The sequence below is a fragment of the Hyla sarda genome, chromosome 3 (assembly GCF_029499605.1).
Source record: "Hyla sarda isolate aHylSar1 chromosome 3, aHylSar1.hap1, whole genome shotgun sequence".
Classification (NCBI taxonomy): Eukaryota; Metazoa; Chordata; class Amphibia; order Anura; family Hylidae; genus Hyla; species Hyla sarda.
The window spans coordinates 368,593,340-368,606,910 of record NC_079191.1 but is presented as its reverse complement, the minus strand read 5'-3'; the positions used below and the strand labels follow the sequence as shown (position 1 = coordinate 368,606,910).

General features: G+C 41.0%; 1 protein-coding gene and 1 long non-coding RNA gene across 11 annotated transcripts in view; one reads left to right on the top strand and one right to left on the bottom strand.

The window, feature by feature from the left end:
• Positions 1-13,571, bottom strand: part of EML6 (EMAP like 6) — a 205,332-nt gene that overhangs the window by 49,982 nt on the left and 141,779 nt on the right. For 5 of the 10 annotated variants that reach the window (XR_008891560.1, XM_056567759.1, XM_056567760.1 and 2 more), the window contains exons 22-28: positions 12,828-12,980; positions 8,568-8,699; positions 6,908-6,996; positions 6,572-6,748; positions 4,857-5,058; positions 3,177-3,303; positions 1,661-1,768 (exon numbers count right to left, since the gene is read on the bottom strand). Coding sequence is in view for 9 of the 10 variants with exons in the window: in XM_056567759.1 (XP_056423734.1) it covers positions 1,661-1,768; positions 3,177-3,303; positions 4,857-5,058; positions 6,572-6,748; positions 6,908-6,996; positions 8,568-8,699; positions 12,828-12,980 (988 nt within the window). In the remaining variant the exon portion in view is untranslated. The remainder of the gene's footprint in view (positions 1-1,660; positions 1,769-3,176; positions 3,304-4,856; positions 5,059-6,571; positions 6,749-6,907; positions 6,997-8,567; positions 8,700-12,827; positions 12,981-13,571) is intronic. The other 5 variants (XM_056567761.1, XM_056567762.1, XM_056567755.1 and 2 more) reach the window with 1 other exon arrangement.
• The window catches only part of LOC130362767 (uncharacterized), a 79,302-nt gene that overhangs the window by 17,460 nt on the left and 48,271 nt on the right, over positions 1-13,571 (top strand). The window lies entirely within an intron of this gene.

Genomic DNA, 13,571 nt, shown 5'->3' with positions numbered 1-13,571 from the left:
CAAATAAGTATTTTCAAAATTCTACTCATTTGTATTTTTTCAAGTACAATTTTAAGATACTTGCTAATGCCCTTATGTATTCTGCCAGTAGTAGTCAACCTGTGGCTCTCCAGCTGTTGCAAAGCTCCACATTTTAGCATGCCCATGGCTACCAGGACATGCTGAGAGTTGAAGTTTTGCTACATAGGAAGAGCTTCTAGTTTGAAACTATTGTAGTACACAAATAAAAAACACAAACATACATGAAAAACCACATCCTTCCAACTAATATAATATACAATAGAAGTAAAACAATATCAGAAAATAAGGCACATTAAAAAAGGTACTTAGGTGGTCATTAGTTATGGGGCTCTATAGTTGAATAAAACTAATAATAATAAGCACATCAGTATAGCGTACTGCATTAGTATTGTTGTGTTTTAAAAAGGGTCCTCCAGAATAGATCCCCCACTTTTTGAGGTATGGGAGTACTGGTGTGTGTCTATTTATATATACATACTGTACTGAAAAGACACATACTGTATACAGCAGTGATCTTCAACCTGCAGACCTCCAGATGTTGCAAAACTACAACTCCCAGCATGCCCGGACAGCCAACGGCTGTCCGGGCATGCTGGGAGTTGTAGTTTTGCAACATCTGGAGGTCCGCAGGTTGAAGACCACAGGTATACAGCAAAAGCTGTATTCCACATTCTACCCTAAGCATATATAAACAGACATACAAATGCTTTAAAGGGGTACTACTGTGGCAAACTTTTATTTTTTTTTTCAACTGGTGCCAGAAAGTTAAACAGATTTGTAAATAACTTCTATTAAAAAAATCTTAATCCTTCCAGTACTTTTTAGGGGCTGTATACTAAGAGAAATCCAAAAAGAAATGCATTTCCTGTGATGTCCTGACCCCAGTACTCTCTGCTGACCTCTGCTGTCCATTTAAGGAACTGTCCAGAGAAGCATATGTTTGCTATGGGGATTTTCTCCAGTTCCTAAAATGGACAGCAGAGGTCAGCAGAGGGCACTGTGGTCAGGACATTACAGGAAATGCATTTCTTTTTTGGATTTCTCTTTAGTATACAGCCCCTAAAAAGTACTGGAAGGATTAAGATTTTTTAATAAAAGTGATTTACAAATCTGTTTAACTTTCTGGCACGAGTTGATTTAAAAAAAAAAAGTTTTGCACGGTAGTACCCCTTTAAGTAGCAGTCCCTGAGCTATCTCCTCTTGGACCTTTCAATATGCAGAGCACGATGACCGCACTGTCCATTAGTTTGATTAAACTATAGAACCCTTATATCGTTCAGTAACACATCGATCCTGGTAATGTCTGGAAGAATGTGAAGCGTTTTTAACATATCAGTCATTATTAGTCTGCTCGGGATCTAAGAAAACGGGAATTATGCTGAAGAGGTCTTTAGTAAAACAGTAATAATGACCCAATGCACATATTCCCGCGTGTTGCATAGGAAAGCCACAGGTAAAAACAACATGAAAAAAGGAAGAGTTGGTGGTTAGCTCAGGGGGTGGTGGATATGCATGTATTGGTGAAATGCAACATCTTGCAGTCATATTGCATTCTAGAATTCAAAGCTCTGCATCTTGTTGGATGCCACGTGCAAGAAGGCACATGATTCACAAGAGTGAATCCATGCAGGATACTTACCTTCTCAGAAATTGCATGATCATAGAGATTAGAGATGAGCAGGGGTCAAAATACTCGCAAACACCAAAATTATCACCTGATTTTGGCAGGTTACATTGGTATCTGAACCTAATGCCCATAAAAAGGACAGAAAAATAGAGGGGAAGAAGACAGAAAAAAAGAGAAAAGAAGACAAGATATAGAGGGAGACAGAAGAAAGAAGTACACAACTTTTCTTCTGTTCTTTTTTTTATTCATTTCATTAACAAAAAGATGAAATTTGGACAAAAAAAAAAAGTTGTTCACTACTAATGCAGGGTGAAACGATAAAGGGACAGTGAAACCCCAGCCGTGTCACAATATTTAGCGCTAGTTACTTGGCTTCAGTGGATCAGACTTGCCTTAAAGGGGTTCTCCGGTGCTTAGACATCTTATCCCCTATCCAAAGGATAGGGGATGAGATGCCTGATCGTTGGAGTCCCGCCGCTGGGGACCCCCGTGATCTTGCACGCGGCACCCCTTTTGTAATCAGTCCCCGGAGCATGTTCACTCCGGGTCTGATTACTGTCGATCACGGGGCCGGCAGCGTGTGACATCACGCCTCCGCCCTCGTGTGACCTCATGCTCCGCCCCTCAATGCAAGTCTATGGGAGGGGGCGTGACAGCTATCACGCCCCCTCCCCTAGGCTTGCATTGAGGGGCGGAGCGTGACGTCACATGGGGGCGGAGGCGTGACGTCACAAACGGGGTGCCGCGTGCAAGATCACGGGGGTCCCCAGCGGCGGGACTCGCGATCAGGCATCTTATCCCCTATCCTTTGGATAGGGGATAAGATGTCTAAGCGCTGGAGTACCCCTTTAAAGGTTTTCAAGCCAAATAGTACACATAGAGATTGGAACATATCCTGGGAGAACCTTGTTGGCAAAAAATACTTTCCACATTTCAGAATGGCCCAAGGAACACTTGGAACTTGCGCTAAATATGGTAAGCTTGACCTCAACTATAATGGCAAGGCATTTGCAATCTTTATGTAAGACATCTGCTTCCTTATCGATATGAAGCGAGCATGAAATGATTCATGTGTGTTATCGGTATGATGGTGATCTGTTCACTATTATATTGAAAGACAATATCAAGGCACTAAAAATAATTCTACTGATTGGGTATGAAAAAGATTCAATAGAGATTCCTCATGATGATGCAATGATGTCAGACCAATTGATGATGTGTATGGTAATGGAAAAGTTAGTTAGGTTTAGGTAGTGCAGGCTCCACATTTTGTAAGGCATGGAGATCATTTCCATACACAATGATGGTCACGTGTGTTCTAATTAATAGGAGTTCATTATAAAATGAACTGGTTAGAGATTTTCTTAGTTTGGGATTACAGCATGAACGGTAAATGAATATTCAATATATCATGAACATGGTAAGAACATGTGACTTCATCAAACCCGGTTAATTAACATATCAAAAGCGTGAGCTTTACATATGTGAAACAGAGGCCCCCACACCTGGTGTCTGCACTTCAATGTACCTTTCCTCCACAGAAGCCTCCTTTATCTGCTGATGTGGCTTTGTTCCTTCCATTTCTCGTATGCTCACTGCATAGATTTTAGTGGTATAATCTATTGATTTCTCTCTTGCAACATCACTGTCATAACCTAGGATAAAATGAAGATTTTTTATCAGCTGATATTTTATATTTATTTAAACTATGGTCTGCAAAGAAAAGTAGATTAGATAACTCACTTAAATAAACTTCTGACATGTTGTCTAGACATGTCAAACGTTAAAGGGGTACTCACATGGAAAACTTTTTTTTTTTTTTAAATCAACTGGTGCCAGAAAGTTAAACAGATTTGTAAATCACTTCTATTAAAAAATCTTAGTCCTTCCAGTACATTTTAGGGGCTGTATACTAAAATCCAAAAAAGAAATGCATTTCCTCTGATGTCATGACCACAGTGCTCTCTGCTGACCTCTGCTGTCCATTTTAGGAACTATCCAGAACAGGAGAAAATCCCCATAGCAAACATATGCTGCTCTGGACAGTTCCTAAAATGGACAGCAGAGGTCAGCAGAGAGCACTGTGGTCATGACATGAGAGGAAATGCATTTCTTTTTTGGATTTCTCTTTAGTATACAGCCCCTAAAAAGTACTGGAAGGATTAAGATTTTTTTTTAATAGAAGTGATTTACAAATCTGTTTAACTTTCTGGCACCAGTTGATTAAAAAAAAAAAAAAAAAGTTTTCCACAGGAGTACCCCTTTAACATAACAAAGGGTCTCACTCCAGAGACCCGTTACAATCGCAGGTACAGCTGGGTAAAGTGCACAGCAGCGTGTGCCTCATACCCCAGCTGTCACTCAAACCAAACCTTTCACGGCAGACAGAGTGGCCAACTGGAGAGTGAAGAGTGCTGCCTCGCACATCACAGGGATCCAACTCACGATTAGAGTAGGGTCACCTTTGAACTGTTCTTTTTTTATAGTCGATTTATTTCCTGAATCCACAATGAAGCAACTCTCTAAATAATCTTCGTTAAAAATGCAGGTGAAGCCAACAGGAGGGAAGGAAGGTTGGCGGGCAGCCAGGCTCAGGAGCAGCCTTAATTGGCGCTTTGCAACATTCAACAACATTCCAGTTCGTCCAGAAGTACTTATTACATTTTGGTCGCTATGGATTGGTTGCTATGAGCAGAAGTTGTGAGGCCCCTTACTGCAGTATAGTCAGGGGAAGGGGGCAGAACTAGCAGAAAGAGGCCCCTTCTTAAATATTTTAATATATATCCCAGGCCCCTGGTGGCAGTACCACCAGTATGGGCAACTTTTGCACAAGGTTTGATAAACATCTCCCAGAGCAAGTACCTCCTCTGATCACCTTGTAGTTGCTCTCCTCTCTGACTAAATGTCGAAGTTCCTGAATGGTGAACCCCTTCTATTAAAGTGGTTATCCAGGAATAGAAAAACAGAGCTAATTTCTTCAAAAAACAGCCCCACACCTGTCCTCAGGTTGTGTGTGGTATTACAACTTGGCTCCATTCACTTTAATGGAACTGAATACAATATCACACACAACCCATGGATAGGTGTGGGGCTGTTTCTAGAACACATCAGCTCTCTGCTTAATTTCAGACCTCCCAAATATGATAATACTATGAATGGGTTTTCAAAACCGAAGCACTCATTGAAATCTGCATATGTATTTCTCCACCTCCATCTTCTTCTGCATCTGTATCCGACTCTTCGCTGTCCACGGGTTTGCTCTCTAAGTTGCTAAATGCCTCTCGTGTCCAGATCATCAGCGCCGTATCTGCTCCGCCTACAGTCAGTAGTGTTGAATCATCATATAACCATCTGACATTGGTGACGTGAGCGCTGTGGCCAACATATTTTTTGAATTTTGCATCACGACCCTGTAATAGGAGACAAACTCTTATAGAGACTTATATGTATCAACTGGCAAAACAGCATGGCACAATACACATTACCTAAAGGAACAGTAACATTCAGAAAGGTACTATAAGACACCCAACATTACACTGACCTGAAAATGTTACATGTAAATACGGAAAACGTAAAGGGGTATTCCAGGAAAAACTTTTTATATATATCAACTGGCTCCAGAAAGTTAAACAGATTTGTAAATTACTTCTATTAAAAAATATTAATCCTTTCAGTATTTATGAGCTGCTGAAGTTCAGTTGTTCTTCTCTGTCTAAGTGCTCTCTGATGACTCCTGTCTCGGGACCTGTCCAGAGTAGAAACAAATCCCCATAGCAAACCTCTTCTACTCTGTGCAGTTCCCGAGACAAGCAGAGATGTCAGCAGAGAGCACTGTTGCCAGACAGAAAAGAACAACTCAACTTCAGCAGCTGATAATTATTGGAAGGATTAAGATTTTTTAATAAAAGTAATTTACAAATCTGTTTAACTTTCTGGAGCCAGTTTGTATCTAAAAAAAAGTTTTTTCCTGGAATACCCCTTCAAGTCCTGAGAGCAGAGATATTAAAGGGGTACTCCGCCCCTAGACATATTATTCCCTATCCCCAAGGATAATGGGATAAGATGTCTGATCGCAGGGGGTCCTGCCACTGGGGACCCCCGCAATCTCTCATGCACCCCCTATCATCAGCCTCATGGAGCAAAGATCGCTCCTTGTCTGATGACTCACGATCACGGGGCTGGAGTATTGTGATGTCACGCCCCGTCCCTTCAATGCAAGCCTATGGGAGGGGGCGTGGCGGCCACCAAACCCCTCCCATAGGCTTGCAATGAGGGGGCGGGGTGTGATGAGGGGGCGGAGCCGTGACATCACGATACTCCGGCCCCGTGATCGTGAGTCATCAGACACGGAGCAATCTTTGCTCTGTGAGGCTGATGATAGGGGATGTATGAGAGATTGTGGGGGTCCCCAGCGGCGGGAACCCCGCAATCAGACATCTTATCCCCTATCCTTTGGATAGGAGTTATTACTAGGGCCAGAGTACCCCTTTAAGGAGTTTTATGAACTTTTTATTTAAACAAGAAACATCTGTGCTCACACTTATTGCCAACACTCCATCCAGTGCACCCAAGAAAGATCTATGCATACATATGTATAAATATGTTTGTATAACTCATCCTGGTCACATTGATACCCAAGATCTGATCTTGGGACTGACTACAGGTTGCAGAACAAACATTATGCTTGTGCATGTTTAAATAAACTTTATTTCTAATCTCATAGAAGCCTTGCATGGATTGTTCACATTTACAAATGGGATCTGCTGGTGCTATTTCGGAAAACCCTTCCTTCCCATCTCATACAACCCTTTATTGGTGGTAACACTTACTTGTCAGGTACTGATATGCACAACCACGCACACAGAGTACCAATAAGTTGTATGGAATGGCCATTACGACTAATAATGATCTCTCTACATTTACCTTTACAGGATAGGAAAACAGTTTTACAAAACCAAAATCATCTCCTGTAGCTAAGGATTTCCTGTCTTTGGTAAGAGAGGCGGCATTTACATCAGTCACATCACTATGAGCAGGCCAGATTCCTTCACATGTGGGGCCAAGGACGCAGGTCCAGGAATGCCATTCTATCCGCTCCATCTGCAACAATGTAAATTACAGGGGATAATACAGACTAACAAATGCTATTAAATACAAATGGGAGAGAGGAGGCAGATAAACAATTCCATTACATGAGCATTATGGCAAATGTTTACATTACTTTTTAATGTTATTCAGTGAAATGGGGTCTGTTCTTACCTCTGCAGATTTAATAACATATATTTTTCCCCTTGGAGCTTCGAAAAATAATTGTTCTTTGGCACCTGTATTCACTTGCAGCAATTTACCTTTGTGGGAAAAAAAGGTGTAAAAGTGTCATTTAAAATATAAGAAGTTAAGCATAAAGATCAATGTAGATTAAGCTTCATATAGAGTGGAGGGGGCGATGGGGTGGAAAGCTGACCTCTGAAATTAAATGGGTATTCTGGGATCAAACTTTATTTTAGAATCGGCCACCAATTGGCTGAGAGATAGTGTGAGGTATTGGACCTCTGCACCAGGAAGAAGACCAGGGCCAGGGCTCCAAATGTCCCACTGCCCCTCAGCTGCAGGCTTTTGAGACGACCCCAAGAACCCGGAAGAAGACCCCACTGGAGAATGGGAGCAGGATACTGGAGGCTTTAGAGAAGTGGCAGGAGGTAATATAAAAGCTTTTATATAAAAGCTTCCCAAGCTTCCCATTTGTCCAGCACAAAGCTGCACATAAATGTCTCCTCCAGACGCTCAGCTCTCCAAGACATATGTGAATAGTGCAACTCAATGAGAGTTAAGCAAATTGTGTATGACAGCCAGCTCGGCTGTTTCCCGTTTCCAGGCCGGAGGGGGCCCAGAAGCAATGTTTTAGCAACATGGGAATACCCCTTAAAACTAGTTGTAAATGGTGTCTTCTAGTTTACTCAGTGTATGATAGATGTAATGTATGGTAGATGTAAGAAAATAACATGCAAGTTGGTTCTTCAGGAGAAGGAATCTATCTCATACTAGCCAAACCATAACCAAACCATAAGGAAGAGTAGCCCTTTAGACTGCTGTTTCAGATTATTATTTTTTTTAAATTAAAAATAGCTTTATTTACAAACAGTCGTTAAATACAAACATTCAGTATACTGTAGAGAAGCAAAGGCTGAAAAACAGGTTCTTGTCCCTTTTAGTAAAGAGCAGGGTACCGGATCACTAGAGAGATGTCTACAGTGCAGCTTGAGGGTGGGTGTGGATTACTGGTTCTTACTGAAAAGATCTAGTAGACTATTGAGACTTTGGGCTTGTTCACATGGGCAGATTTAATTGCGAACTTACAGCGTGCTTCCCGCTGCAAGTTTGAATGGAAGTGGGCTCTCTGCAACTTCAATGGGGTCTGCAGCAGATTGTCTGAAGCGAAAATTCTATTGAAAATCTGCCACAGACAGGTCGCTCCCATTCAAATTTGCAGCGGGAAACATGCTGCAAGTTCACAATTAAATACACCCGTGTGAACAAGCCCTCACAGCATTTTCAAAAGAATGCTAATTAGCTTTCCTTTAGAAGAAAAAAAATATTAGCCAAATTAAAGATTTACCCATCTGTGAACAGTGAGAGACAGTGTTCTTGCTATGTTTTTCCCATGGTGCATAGTCTAAAAATAAGTCTTCATTCACCACTAGTAAATCTTTTCAACCAGAGGCAGTAACTTCCACTGAGATGCATCTAAGGACTCTCTTTAGTCAACCAGTACCCTACTCCGTATTAATAAAGGGCAAGAACCCTCAAAAAATCTACAGGTCTACAGATGAGTGACTCGCCCTTCATAATAATTGTAATTTCAAAATTTTTTAGACTCATGTTTGATTAGAATGCACCAAATGTAGCAATGACATTTTACCTCTAGAGTCCCAGTCAATGTGGGTTATATAGCTGGAAGCTCCTTTACAGATACCAACTCTCTTGCTTGTCAGTACATTATAGATATCAACAAAATTATCATGAGAGGCCACAGCCAGGTATTTTCCAGCATCTACAAGAGATAGGAATATGAAATAATAAAATAATAGCTCTTTACTGCATACACATCACATTTCTTGCAATGGTAGGCGGCTCCTATAAAAATTATCTATGATGAAAGATGAAATAGAAATCAATCATCCAAGTAAAGCATAACTGCACATAAAAATCAGTCTACAACGATTACTGAGAAACTATAAATCAGCCATTTCTGGTCAGATAAATGTTCACCGTGCTTACGACCTAATAGAAAATTATGCAGAAAATAAAGATTTTTAGGTCGAAGTAGAACCACATTTAATGAAAAATTCAATTTAGCTAATTGTGCAGTTTCTAAGTAACAATATGGCAGATGTGAATCGTGTATATTTATATAAACATAAAATACAATGTAATGCAATCTCATCTGATCATCTTTCTTTTACTGTCACACAACAGAGTCATAAGTAATGGTGACTCCACCTATACATGCAGTCTCCTAGTTTTATGTATTTTGGTTGGAATTTAACCTTTAAAGTGTACCTGTCATTGCAAAAAAAAAAAAAAATGTATATAATGTAGATAATACCATTATTTGTAATATACATTGGTTACAAAATGTGAATATTTTTTGGATGTAAAATACTGTCTTTTCCCTGCAGCTACTGCCTGTGTGTCTCTGTGAGGAAACCAAATACAGGAATTGTTGGCAGACAAGCAGGGCTCTGTGCAGGCTCCTGGCTTGTCAATCATCCTGCTATGTGAGCTGGGGGCGTGTCCTCAGTGTACAGAGCCCTGCTTGTCCTCAGTGTATAGAGTCCTGCTTGTCCTCCGTGCACAGAGCCCTGCTTGTCCTCAGTGTACAGAGCCCTGCTTGTCCTCAGTGTACAGAGCCCTGCTTGTCCTCAGTGTACAGAGCCCTGCTTGTCCTCAATGTACAGAGCCCTGCTTGTCCTCAGTGTACAGAGCCCTGCTTGTCCTCAGTGTACAGAGCCCTGCTTGTCCTCAGTGTACAGAGCCCTGCTTGTCCTCAATGTACAGAGCCCTGCTTGTCCTCAGTGTACAGAGCCCTGCTTGTCCTCAGTGTACAGAGCACTGCTTGTCCTCAGTGTACAGAGCCCTGCTTGTCCTCAGTGTATAGAGCCCTGCTTGTCCTCAGTGTACAGAGCCCTGCTTGTCCTCAGTGTACAGAGGCCTTCTTGTCCTCAGTGTACAGAGCCCTGCTTGTCCTCAATGTACAGAGCCCTGCTTGTCATACAAATATGAATATAATGTTATTATAAACATTATATAAAAAGTTTTTGCAAATGACAGGTACACTTTAATGACTGGTAGCACTCCACTTATCAGCATGATAACCCCTCTTTTGTGGATAGGGGATACTTTTCTGAGTTGGAATATCCCTTTAAAGGGGTACTGCAGAGGAAAAAAATATTCTAATCAACTGATGCCAGAAAGTTAAACAGATTTGTAAATTACTTATTTTTAAAAATCTTAATCCTTCCAGTACTTCTCAGCTTCTGTTTGCTACAGGGGAAGTTGTGTAGTTCTTTCCAGTCTGACCACAGTGCTCTCTGCTGACACCTGTGTCCATGTCAGGAACTGTCCAAAGAAGAAGAGGTTCCCTATGGAGATTTGTTCCTACTCTGGACAGTTCCTGACATGGACAGAGGTGTCAGCAGAGAGCACTGTGGTCAGACTGGAAAGAACCACACAACTTCCTCTGGAGCATACAGCAGATGATAAGTACTGAAAGGATTAAGATATCTGAATAGAAATAATTTACAAATCTGTTTAACGTTCTGGCACCAGTTGATTTGAAAACATATGTTTAAGGTTTTCATCAGAATGAAGGAACAAGGAAGCAGAAGCACATTTTTTACAGTATTTCATTTTACTACTGTATTATAGCTACATCCAGAAATATTTACCACACATGCTATAAATGCTATAATTACATTCACACAAAACTACATAGATATCATTTCAGTATCAAACCAATCAAGTTTATTGTGGCAAAATGGTAGAAGAACAGTATGACAAAAATACCAGGATGCAGCCCAGAGAAAAATGTAGATTAGGGATATATAAGAACAATGAAACAACAACAGGTCAGGCATATAAAAAAGGTCACCATTACTAGGGTAGATTCAGGGCATCCAATCAGTAAAGCAAAAAACACTGAGGTGAGGTCAATAAACGGATAGAGAGTAACGAATATCTGAACAGTAGGGTGATCTCAGCCAGGGATCCCAGACCACAGTAAAACGTTCCATAGAGTCATCCCTCATTGCATTAAGCTTCTCGGATAGGATGATCAAATTGACCCTAGCTGTCACCCTTCTCTCCACACTTCTCTCCAACGCGTTTCGGAAACTCTTACGCTGTTTCCTTCATCGGGGATGACATCCCCGATGAAGGAAACAGCGTAAGAGTTTCCGAAACGCGTTGGAGAGAAGTGTGGACCTCCACAGCAGTAGTAGTGACGTCACCACTCACATCCCGTACCACCGGATTAACCGCGAAGTGAGAGCTAAAGAAATGGTAGAGACGCCACCGGCCGGGGCGTGCTCCCGTTGGACTCACGGACTTTCTTTATACCAAGCTCCTCCTGAGCCTTACCACTCAAGAAGCAGGATATTCGACACAGGATCCACAAAGCAATACCGCATCGCGCCGAAAAACGCAAGTACATTCAAACTTTTAAAAAAACAGCATGACTCAGTGACATTTTTTTTTATATAATATTCATACAATTGCCATTTGTATCTGTAGATATCGACTTAATCCGAACAAGTGTGCAAAAAATAACATCCATCAGAACACTGCCTACAGCATACATTGGTACTATATATATAAATCAGGTATGTTATATACAGAGGTATAATTAAGTCCTATAGCGCTGACCATAACAAATTACTATTATCTTTTCAATAAATGTGTATGATCTGACGGGATTGCATATGTTTGGTCCAGCAGCTCCACAGGACGTATTTCCATATTTTCCATAATCGTAGCGCTCCTGTCATTTTTTAATTATTACATTATCCAGATTTGTAAATCACTTCTATTAAAAAATCTTAATCCTTCCAGTACTTTTTAGGGGCTGTATACTAAAGAGAAATCCAAAAAAGAAATGCATTTCCTCTGATGTCATGACCACAGTGCTCTCTGCTGACCTCTGCTGTTCATTTTAAGAACTGTCCAGAGCAGCATATGTTTGCTATGGGGATTTTCTCCAGCTCTGGACAGTTCCTAAAATGGACAGCAGAGGTCAGCAGAGAGCACTGTGGTCATGACATCAGAGGAAATGCATTTCTTTTTTGGATTTCTCTTTAGTATACAGCCCCTAAAAAGTATTGGAAGGATGAAGATTTTTTAATAGAAGTGATTTACAAATCTGTTTAACTTTCTGGCACTAGTTGATAAAAAAAAAAAAAGGTTTCCACGGGAGTACCCCTTTAAGAGAACAAGTATGATGTGTATCCTCCCTCAACATAGTCAAGACAGAGGTCCAGAAAGTACGAACTATGGGGCAGCTCCCCCAAGTGTGATGCATGGTGCCCAAGTAGCCGCATCCCCTAAAGCAATAGGAGGGAAAAGCAGCGTGGAGCCGTGTGGGCACATAATATGTCCTGTATAGGATTTTCAGACGTCTCCATCAAGGAAACCTGTGAGCTGCCCTTACTAAGAGTCTCGCAACACTCTTGCGACTGTAATGGGGAAAGCCTGGTGCGAAAGTCAGATTCCCATTGTAAGATGAAGGGTAATTTACAATCAGGTGGTGGGAATTAAAGAAGTAATAGAGAATGGAAAGGAGGCCCTGGCGTTCAGGGGAGTAGAGAGCCAAGGATTCATAATAGGACAGGGAAACGTTCCGGGAAGAGGAGGTCAAGGAGGACAAGAAGGAAAACCCTTGACATGTTCTCAGACGTTCCGAACACGGAGGAGCATTGGGAGAAAGCCTACACTGTCAACAACAGCTTGTTAGAAACAAAATCATATAGATATCATTTTATCCCTATTTATGTGCTGTCTTTTTATGGGGAGGGAGGATCTTTACCCTAAATAGAATATATATACAAAGATATTATCTATAGATTCAAGGAAAGACAACAAAACGCATAAACAACAAAACGCATAGTACTACAATGAATCATACCGGGTGAAAATTTTATATCAGATATCATTTCCTTCCTATGGTGAAAAGACACCATATCTTCAAGTGTGTCGGCATTTACCACTACGAAGCCACCATCGTTCAGGCCCACAGCTAAGGCTTTCCCGTCTGGAGAGAAGGCACAGCATCGTCCACCTGAAATGCAAATGGTCACCTGTTTACAGTTGGATTGATATCACTGTCCATACAATTTACAGTGTAGCATACCTTGCCTGTATTTAGGGCTAAGTGCACACCAGCGCTGACCTCCGTTCAGAGGAGCTCTGTTCAATGAGTTTGTTCAAATGACAGAGTTAAATGTGGGGGGAAAAAATACTGCAGGTCCATTTTGTTTTGTTTTTGTCCCCTCAACAATGGAAACAGATAGAAACCTGACAGACTCCAGAGGCAATGGACCATCCAGCTTAGCTGTTTGTCTCGAATGAAGCTCTGATGTAGATGTGGACATGATCTCACTCTTATTGTGATATATAATTTTGTATTTGTGTTATAATCCAGCAGGTATTATATGGCATATGTGATTAAGTAACCACTTTGGCAAAGTGTGCCATAACCTACGATAAATTACTTTTACTTCTGTGGATTGTCTCTAGGAATTCTAGAAGCTGATATCTATAATAATGGCTGCAATTCAGGATAAGTTACAGTTAAATTCTTTTAATGAACAGTCAATTAAAGTGTACTTATTGTTTACTTTTTTCCCCCCCAAAACCTGCAAGTTTTTAA